The following is a 10,210-nucleotide window of genomic DNA, read 5'->3' on the forward strand; positions in this document are numbered from 1 at the left end:
GGAGGGATTAGGAGGTTCTATGTATTAACTCATCGAGAGTTGAGGACCTGTAGGGTGGACAGTGTGTCAGGTGGGAAGATACAGTAACAAAATAAAAAACAAACAAAAAAAAGGTCTCAGATTCCATGGAGTTTATATTCTGGTGGGGCGTTCAGACTATTAAAGGTATATATTAGGTGGTGATCAGAAGAAAAATCCAGCAAGGAAGTATCTCAGGAGTGATTGTATGGGTGCCTGAGCCAGCTAGGCTCAACAGAGCAGACTCCTCTGATAAGAGAACATGTAAGGAGAGAGTTGAATGAAGTCAGAGACATACAGGTAGCAGGCGAAGGGTCTTCCTTGTAGCAGTAATAGCAAGTGCAAAAATCCTGAGGCAGCAGCCTTTTATTTTTGGTACTTTAACACTGAGGGGGTTTTGGTGGACTGAGAAAAGGTCAAACATATGGTGGCTCACACGGGCTACTCCTCTCCGGGGCCTCGGTGTGCCCATCCGTCCAGAAGAGGTAAAAGGAAATCATGATCTTTACTCTAACGAGGTTGCAAATGGAAGTTTAGCATGCAGTCGGGTAAAGAATGTGTTTGAAGTTAGCATGAGGAGCCCTTGTTTCCCCAGGTGTCAGACCTCTTATTCCAGTCAGCATCCCTTCTTTTCTCCCTAATTTTCTCACTCTGACCCTTTTTTGTTTGCCCATCTACCCAGGATTCTGTAAGTACCTTAGGAGCCAGGCCTGGGCAGAAGGAGCCAGGAGAATGGCTACAATGACTTCAGCAGTACTACTGGACATACAAGATGAAGTGACCTGCCCCATCTGCCTGGAGCTCCTGAAGGAACCCCTGAGCATAGACTGTGGCCACAGCTTCTGCCAAGCCTGCATCACAGAGAACAGCAAGGAATCGCAGATCGGCCAAGAAGAAGAAAGCAGCTGTCCTGTGTGCCAGACCAGCTACCAGCTCAGGAACCTGCGGCCTAATCGGCACCTGGCCAACATAGCGGAGAGGCTCAGAGAGGTGGTCTTGGGCTCAGGGGAGCCGCTGAAGGTGATTCTTTGTGCGCAACATAGAGAGAAACTCCAGCTCTTCTGTAAGGAGGATGGAAAGCTGATTTGCTGGCTTTGCGAGCGGTCTCAAGAGCACCATGGTCACCACACGTTCCTCATGGAGGAGGTTGCCCAGGAGTACCAGGTGGGAGCCCATGGAGGGAAAGTAGAGAAGAACAAAGTTCTTGGCAGGAAATTTTAATTTTATGCTAATTTAATTTTTGTAGTCTTCCCATTTAGTTACAGCAGTGGTCGGCAAACTGCGGCTCATGAGCCACATGCGGCTCTTTGGCCCCAAAATACCACATGTGGGCACTCATGTACAGTGCTATTGAAACTTCGTGGCCCATGCGCAGAAGTCGGTATTTTGTGGAAGAGCCACACTCAAGGGGCCAAAAAGCCGAGTGTGGCTCGCGAGCTGCAGTTTGCCGACCACTGAGCTAGAGGAATGAACCTAGAAAATTCCCCCTGGCCAAGTAGAGACTTTACCAGTTTCTTGCTGCTCAGAATCAGCTCTACATGTCTTTTTGAGAAGAGGATGCTGCTGGGGGCAAAAGGGGAGGTTGGGTGCATTGAGCGTGGGAGGATATGGGGGCAATGAGAATAAACGCTTGAAGGACATCATGGTCAGGTTCTTTCTCTGGGATGAAAGAGAATTGCCCTGTTCCTACTGGTGTCTATCCCCCATGTATAACTTGGCTCTCTCAGATTTTCAATCCAGGGCCGGACTAGTTTCTTCTGAGGTCAGCATGCTCTGTCCCATTCATTCGTGTCTAGTCACCGAGACCATTTAATGCTGGACCCTGCTTGACGTGATATGTTTCTTCCAGGAGAAGTTCCAGGAGTCTCTGAAGAGGCTGAGGCAAGAGCAGCAGGAAGCTGAGAAACTAAAAGCTGTGATCATAGAGAAGAGGACATCCTGGAAGGTAAGAGAGACTTCCTGAAGGTGTCCTGGGGGTTGAGGGCAAGGAAAGCTGGTCCTGTCCCTGATTGGGCTAGAAGAGCTTCCCTTTGCCTAGTCCTTCTCTGCAACCCTTCCAAACAAAGCTATTGTTCCTGGTGCAGGGCAGGAGAGAGAAAAGCGGGAGTTAGAAAATGAAGATACCAAAAGGGAATCCAGGTTTTTCACCACAGTCAATAGGAGAGGAACCATGGCCATTAGCAGCTTCTAATTCCTGATTCTGGACTTTGTTCTACAGTTTCAAGCTCTGAAACTTGAAAGGACAGGTTAAGTACAGGCCGATCAGTCCTACCTCCTCACTCAGAATTGAATGGGGAGGCTAATGGAGAGGCTGCTTGAAATCTAAACCTCACCCAGGAATCGCAGTTTACATCTAGGAGGCCTCGATGAGTCCACTGGAGCCTAATGTTCTGGAAGAGTGGAGGGGAGAATTAAAGAAAGACCAGGTTCTGCATGACTTCCCCCCTTCACTCCTCCTCTACCAGTGAGACTTGGCCAGGGAAGCAGTGCTGAGCCTAACGGCCCACCCCTTAGAGAGGAGACCCTCAGTTCCGCAGACTAACAGACTTTCTTCCATGGCCTTGAAGAATCAGATGGAACCTGAGAGACACAGGATCCAAACAGAGTTTAATCAGTTGAGAAGCATCCTGGACAAAGAGGAGCAGCGGCAACTGAAAAAACTGGAGGAGGAAGAGAGGAAGGGGCTGAATATTATGGAAGAGGCAGAGGATGAGCTGGCCCACCAGAGCCAGGCACTGAAGGAGCTCATCTCAGATCTGGAGCGTCGGTGTCAGGGGTCCACAGTGGAGCTGCTGCAGGTAAGACTCATGAGGGATCCCCAACCTGAGAGTCAGGCAAAGAGAGACTAATTTTCCTACTGTTCTGACACGGGACTGATATCCTGATGGAGGCAAAAATAAAATTCCTTTGACCCTGGGGTGCCTCTTCCCTATTCAACTGTGTAGAAGTCATGTCTCTTAATGAGATATCTCACTTGTATTTATGATATATAAAAAGTGGTCCAAAATTTCAGTTGATACTGTGGGGGAAATCTACTGTGTCCAGTGATGTTCTATCGGAGCATTAATCAGTCTTGACATTATTGACATATTGGGCTAGAAAAGTTGCTATGAGGGGCTGCCCTGTACATTGTAGGATGTAGCAGCATCCCTGCCCTCTGCCCCGTAGGCACCAGAAGGACCCACACCCAGCTGTGACAATCAAAAAACCCTCCTGACATTGCCAAATGTCCCTTGGGGGGAACATCTCCCACCTCCCCCTGTTGAGAAACACTGGCCATTAGGCACCTGTTGTCGATGATACTCTATTATAATTTGTCATGTGCTTTCACTCACTTTCATAGCAGATAAACACATACCAAGCTCAAGTACTCAGAGATTCTTATATAATCACCTACCCTTCTTTGCTTTCACTCTCTTCTCTAGGGCAGAATCATTTACCATGTTGTAATAGGAGTTTGAACTGGTCTTTTAAGACACAAGAAGACTGAGCTCTGGTGTGTGTGTGTGGGTGTGTGTGTGGGTGTGTGTATGTCGGGAGGGTGCAAGGTGTCCATAGAGAGTTTTGATGGTGGAGCTTGAACTGAGGTTAAAACCTGAAGAGTTGTTTTTTGCATAGAGTGAATAGTATGACCATGAAGTTGCAGAAAGCACCTTGTGACATTCTGGAACCTTCAGGCCCTTCCTTATTTTTTTGTTTGACTTGTTTTCCTCTTGCTCTCCCTTTGCCAGTATGATAATCATTTCTTTATCTGTTGTTAGACCCCAGTATTAAGGTCAAAAGGTAGTTACTTTCTACCTGTTGAAGCTTTTCTTCATTGACTGCTTCCGATTTAACTTCTTCATTTTATTCTTTTTTTTTTTCTTTTCATTTTTGATGTTGGGTTACCCTAATGTTTTCTTCTCCTCACCCCTTGCCCCACAGTTCTAGCCCCTCCACAGACTCCTCAAATTGTAACATTGCTTCATAAGTATAGAGGAATCATCAATTTATATTGCTAGTCCAGGTATCTGTCTATAGGCTCTCACACTCATTAGTATGGCTACCCAATGGACATTTTTAAAAATATGCTTTTATTGATTTCAGAGAGAGGAAGGGAGAGGGAGAGAGAGAGATAGAATCATCAATCAGAAGGGAGAATCAGCTGCCTCCTGCATGCCCCCCACCTTGGATCCTGCCCACAAGCCAGGGAATCAAACAGTGACTTTCTGATTCATTAGTCGACACTCAACCACTGAGCCTCGCCAGCCAGGCGCCATGGACATTTTAATTTGAGTTTTCTCTTACAGTCCATTTTTCTAGAATTTGCCCATCACAGACACATTCTTCCTTCTCTTTTCCATGTCTGTGTGGCATTATTGCCCATTAAGATTTGGGCAGCTTTCAAGTTTCAAAATGTAAATGATGAGAATAAAGCTAACACAAGAGATGTGCAGTGGCACTTGGTTCGATCATGCCTTAAAATTGATGCAATCCTAGATATTTGGTATAAGTGGGCACATCCACCACCTCTACCACTTTCCATATTTGAGCCAATTTGAGCTGTGTTTCTCTTAAATGCAATCAAAATAGTTACATAGATCAAACCATTGACCTTTTCTTCAGTCACTGAAGTTTATAAAGCAGGAGTTAGAGAAACCAAATAGGCCATGAAGTAATTCTATTCAAAAGAGTCAGATAGTGGCAACGATGACCTTGAAAAGCAGGTGGCTAACAAGTTAATGGTGTGAAATGGACTGGCTTGGTCTAAGATGAGACATCAGTGTGAATATGAGGAGGTTTTTAGGACAATACTTTACCTAAATTGGATGACTGCATGGATGGTGGTATCACTAAGGAAGGTGGAAGATAGTAGAGGAGACTTCATGTTTGCAGAAAAAGTAAATTTTCTTTTAAAAATCTTGAATTGGTGATGCCTATGGCTCATTTGCTGGGGTATACAGTAGGTCCTCAGGTTTCCTCAGAGATCCATTCCTACGGTGCAACATAAACTAATTTTTGCCATAAGTCGGAACCCACCTACATAAGCACCTACATCACTCACATGGAGCACATACACAGCAGTAATGAGGTGAAACAGTAAAAAAAAATTTAAAGAAAGATAACAATTCCTGACCTTTACTTGTGGTAAATAAATAATAAAACATAAAGCACATATGTACATACATCCAAATGACGGAACTTTTTTTATATATAAATACTGTAAATGGGAGATGGTGACATAACCACAAAATGACGTACGTCGAGTCCTATGTAACCGGAGGACTGCCTGTGTAAGAGAGATCTGAGAAGTACAGAGTTGGGAATCCACATGTATGTGTTGAACTCAAGAAAAATAGATTAATTCAACAAAAAGAGCATGGACAGTTAGAGGAGATGAGGTTTAAGAAACAACCACATTTGCCCTCGCCGGGTTGGTTAGAGCATTGTCTTGAGGCACCAAGGTTGTAGGTTTGATCACTGGTCAGGCCACATACAAGAAGCAACCAATGAATGCATAAATAAGTGGAATAACAAATCAATGTCTCTCTTTATCTCTTTCTCTCAAAAAAAAAATTCAGTAAATAAAATTAAAAATAATATTACAAAAGAAACACATTTAAGGCCTGTATCCTCAGCAACCGGAGTGTAGAGGACAGAAATTATGGCTTCAGCATGGGATATTCTCTAGGGCAAAGCACAATGTCTGGCAAATATAGATAGGTGATGTACATATGTAACATTACACACACACACACACACACACACACACACACACTTGTAAAAATAAAGGTACCAATGAATGAATCATATCATTTCCTGACGTCCCTATATAGGGTCTCAGGGACAATGTGCTTGCAAGTTCTTATCTCTGCCTTGTGGTCTCTATATCGGCCATCAATATTCCCATCATATAATGGGGTGGTAGGGATGGGATGAGGAACTTGGGTGAGGCTGTACTGGAGGACAGGGCTTATGACTCCTAGACTTAACCTGTCTCTTTTCTCCCTAGGATGTGAGTGATGTCACGGAAAGGTATGTGCAGAAGAACACGAGGTGGTTCCTTTGGAGTGACAAAAGATTTCTGCAGCTCTCCATAGAGTTACCTTGTGGTCAGTGGGAAAGGAAAAGAATCACAAGGCAGAGAAGATTTAGGACTGGTGTCTCGAGTTACTCATCATGAGAATTTGGGGGTCCTCCAAAATAAAGGGAATGGCCTGGTTTCTATGGTAGGATAATGTGGGTAATGAGAGGTCACAAATTGGGAATAGCAGTGCCCTTAAGGATAAAGGGTTAGAGTATCATTGGTTCTCCTAATGCCCTGTGATGGAACTCCTTTTCCACAAATCTCCGTGCCTGTTTCCAGCCCTGATTCTAGTATTTTATGGCTGTGTCAGAATACACAGGGCTTTTCATTGCCCCTGTATTTTATCAGAGGGAAGTTTCCTCTCTACATTGTCTTATCCCAAAGTTCAGCTTTTGGCACATCTTCCTTGAATTTCCTTTTCTCCCTTGGCTTTGGAATAGTTCATATCTTGCTACTTATTTCTCCTCACACTTCCTTTTTTTTTTTTCAATTTCAACAAAAACATAGACCTGAGGTCTTGAGAAGAGTGATTTTGGCCTGAGATAAAAACACATACTCTCTATCCCATACTCCAGCATCTCATTCTTAAAGGTGACATCTAAAGTTCCCCACATCAGGTCCATGTGAAATATGGAGCCTTGTCCCTCGCAAAGCAACAAACAAACAAACATAAAAGAGGCTTTGAGGGGTTAAATCTTATCAAAATTTACAGAGAGTGAGAAGCTAGTTTCTTGTTCTGGTTTTCTGGCCCCAGTGTCAGGGCTTTTTTGGGGAAATATGCTAATTTTCTTCAGGAAAGTGTTGAGGTTTACCCATGGGCCTAGAACAGTGATGGCGAACCTTTTGAGCTCGGCGTGTCAGCATTTTGAAAAACCTTAACTTAACTCTGGTGCCGTGTCACATATAGAATTTTTTTGATATTTGCAACCATAGTAAAGCAAAGACTCATATTTTTTATATTTATTTTATATATTTAAATGACATTTAACAAAGAAAAAATCAACCAAAAAAAATGAGTTCTCGTGTCACCTCTGACACGCATGTCATAGGTTCGCCATCGCTGGCCTAGGAGATGAAGGACAGTGGTGCTGGAGGAACCCAAGGTCAGCCATATAAGAGATTCATAATGTCTGTTCCCTAGGAGTGAATACTGGGCTCTGAAAAAACCAGAAGATCTTCCCACCAAGCTGAAGAGTGCATTTCGGGCCCCAGATCTGAAAAAGATGCTACGAGTGTTCAGAGGTGAGGAGATTGAGGAGACAGAATTTGGATGTGGGATGATTGTAGTAGTAACAGATAAAAAGAATAGAGGTTATAGTTAGTATTTGGAAATAGCGGCTAAGAGAGAGTCAGGTAAGGAAAGAAACACCAGAACAGAGTCTGTTGGTTCTACACATGATTGACTTTTTGTCATTACAGAGCTGACAGATGTCCAAAGCTACTGGGGTAAGTAGAACCATGGCCTTTTAAGCTGTCATTGTTCTTATCCTCTTTTACATGCGAATCTTCCCAAACAAATCCCACATCCCCCCCCCCCCCCCCCCCACACACACATACACACATACACACGGGTATAAGCTGGTGATACTTCCACCCATACCCCCTCCACATAGTTCCAATTCCTCCCACCCACTTCTATGTCCCCTCTTCTCAGTGTTATAAGACCCCTGCACCCCTTGTCATCTGCTGATGATGTACCTTTTCCCACAGTGGACGTGACTCTGAATCCACACACAGCTAATTTAAATCTTGTCCTGTCTAAAAACCGGAGACAGGTGAGATTTGTGGGCGCCACTCTGTCTGGGTCTCATCTGGAAGAGCACTATGACTGTGGCGTCCTGGGCTCGCAGTATTTCTCCTCTGGAAAACATTACTGGGAAGTGGATGTGGTCAAGAAGACTGACTGGATCCTGGGCGTGTGCAGTGATGCCGTGGGATCTCCATTCTCTGTCAACCAGTTTTTGAACAATCGCAATGTTTACTCCAGATATCAACCTCAAAATGGCTACTGGGTGATTGGGTTGCACCATAAACATGAATATAGGGCCTATGAGGACTCTTCCAGTTCCCTGCTCCTCTCCATGACGGTGCCCCCTCGCAGGGTTGGGGTTTTCATAGACTATGAGGCCGGCACTGTCTCCTTTTTTAATGTCACAAACCACGGCTTTCCCATCTACACCTTCACTAAATATTACTTTCCTACCACTCTTTGCCCATATTTTAATCCTTGCAACTGTGTAGTCCCAATGACCCTGCGTCGCCCAAGCTCTTAAACATTCTGCTGCCCTCACCCACACCTGAGCAGTAGCCTTGAGGCTTATCCACACCTCAGTCTCCTTTCTGACCTTCTGTTTTCTGCAGTCTCCTTCCTTTTTCCTTTTTCTTTGAACATTTACTCAGGGCTAGAATGCACTGGTGACAATGAACATCCTTCGTTAAGTAATTACAGCTCTAGAGATAGGTGAGAGGTAATTGTCAGCCTTTTACTATTAATCATGATAATTTTTTTTTGTCAATGCATAGGATCAAATTTGGGACGTTCTCTTAATTTGCTGTAAGTTTCGTTCTGAATGGAAAATTGAATTTCAACAGATATTGTCACTAATTATTGAGATAATCGTGTCATTTTTATTCTGTTATTGGAGTACATTGATTTGTTTCAATGTTTAAATCTAATACAAATTCCTGAAATAAGACACTATCATTTTTCATGTGCAATACTGAATTTGTTTTGCTAATACATGTCTTAGATTTTATTTTTATCTCTATTTATGAAAGAAATCGACCTGTAACTTTACATTCTTATAATATCACAGGTTTTATAAAATGCAATAAATGAGCAAAGAAATTGATGTATTTTGTGTAAATACATATAAGCGTGCTAAAGTCTATTATGTCAATTTTGGAGGCTTTAAAATTAAAGAAAGAAATTCTGACCAGTTTTTACTACAACCTCCATGGATCTTAAAATGTTAGGAGTAGTGATTGAAAAATTAAAACAAAATCTGTCAAATACATTGAAGTACAAAAAGGGAAGAGGAAAATGATCCATCCAATATAGATTATTTTAGGAAGAGAATGATTTCTTTCCGTTTCTCCACATCCCCTTTCCTTTATGCTCAATATGAACAGCCAGTGAGTGAGCAGCTATGACTCTGGTAGAGAGGTTCTATATGCTTTTGAAGCCAACTGTAAAAGCAATTATGAGGTGGAGTGAGGGTGGGAAGGAATATCAAGGAGTTGACTAGAGCTGGTGTCCAGTCAGTAGCCAAGGGCCACTGGCAATTCAAATGTGACTAGTGTGACTTGAGACATGCTATAAGTGTAAAATGTGCACCATTGGTCCAAAATAATATAAAAGATTGTATTAATTATTTTTATATTGTAGAGTACGATCATAATATTTTGGATGTATTGGATTAAATAAAATATATATTTACTTCACTTGTTTTACTTTACTTGTTTGGTGTAGATACTAGAAATTTTTAAGTTATATATGTGGCTCACATTACAGGTTGATTGGACAGCTTATCCTGTAGTGCAATTTCTCCCCATAAGGGGGCTCTAGAGTAAGGAAGATGTTACTAGTATATCTACATGGATCCTCTACCTCTCTGGGGCATTTGTGTAGAAGGTACTAGCAGAGAGAAGAGAATCTGAATATATCTAGAAATTTATAATTTGGAAGATCATAGAAAGGGATCATGGCCAGAGGATAGACTCTATCTAGATTGTGCATAGTCTGGTCCCTGCCTTTAGCCCTCAGGCTGTTGGACATTTGCAATTCCATTGTGGTTTGAGGAATTATTAGTTCATCCTCCTGGCTCAGCTCTAGTTAGTTAGCATCTGTATGAGATGAAGTATAGGTCACAGTAAAATCCCAGTACTGGCTAACTAGGGTAAGGTTTCATTTGGGAGGTTAAATTTGTGGGAGACCAGAGGCCAAATGCACACTCTCATTCTTATCTGGACTTTAATCGGAAGAAATATGAAAGGAGACAGGCAAACCAGTGCCCATGTGGCTGACGGAAGTTGGCGGATAAGAGATGATGGTAAAAGAGTCTGTAATTGTGCCCCTTTCCTTTATTTTCCTGCGTAGTAAGTTCCAGGTGAAAGGAGTTAGCC

At 42.9% G+C, this 10,210-nt stretch overlaps 1 protein-coding gene across 1 annotated transcript; it reads left to right on the forward strand.

Moving 5' to 3' along the window:
• The first annotated feature begins 720 nt into the window (after positions 1 to 720).
• TRIM6 (tripartite motif containing 6) lies at positions 721 to 8,436 on the forward strand. The gene is made up of 7 exons (XM_036325208.1): positions 721 to 1,182; positions 1,868 to 1,963; positions 2,586 to 2,816; positions 6,011 to 6,033; positions 7,227 to 7,327; positions 7,505 to 7,531; positions 7,796 to 8,436. The coding sequence occupies exons 1-7, from the start codon at positions 751 to 753 to the stop codon at positions 8,356 to 8,358; spliced, it is 1,473 nt and encodes a 490-aa protein (XP_036181101.1). The 5' UTR covers positions 721 to 750; the 3' UTR covers positions 8,359 to 8,436.
• The last annotated feature ends 1,774 nt before the right edge of the window (positions 8,437 to 10,210 follow it).

This window comes from Myotis myotis, unplaced genomic scaffold (assembly GCF_014108235.1).
Source record: "Myotis myotis isolate mMyoMyo1 unplaced genomic scaffold, mMyoMyo1.p scaffold_m19_p_10, whole genome shotgun sequence".
In the NCBI taxonomy this organism is placed as follows: domain Eukaryota; kingdom Metazoa; phylum Chordata; class Mammalia; order Chiroptera; family Vespertilionidae; genus Myotis; species Myotis myotis.

What these genes read in the sequence shown, in the direction of transcription:
- TRIM6 (XM_036325208.1), top strand. Translation starts at nt 751, where the DNA reads ATGGCTACAATGACTTCAGCAGTACTACTGGACATACAAGATGAAGTG. An exon ending in CCACAGTGGAGCTGCTGCAG is followed by an intron (nt 2,817 to 6,010) that starts GTAAGACTCATG and finishes TTTTCTCCCTAG; the next exon opens with GATGTGAGTGATGTCACGGA. An exon ending in AGATGTCCAAAGCTACTGGG is followed by an intron (nt 7,532 to 7,795) that starts GTAAGTAGAACC and finishes CTTTTCCCACAG; the next exon opens with TGGACGTGACTCTGAATCCA.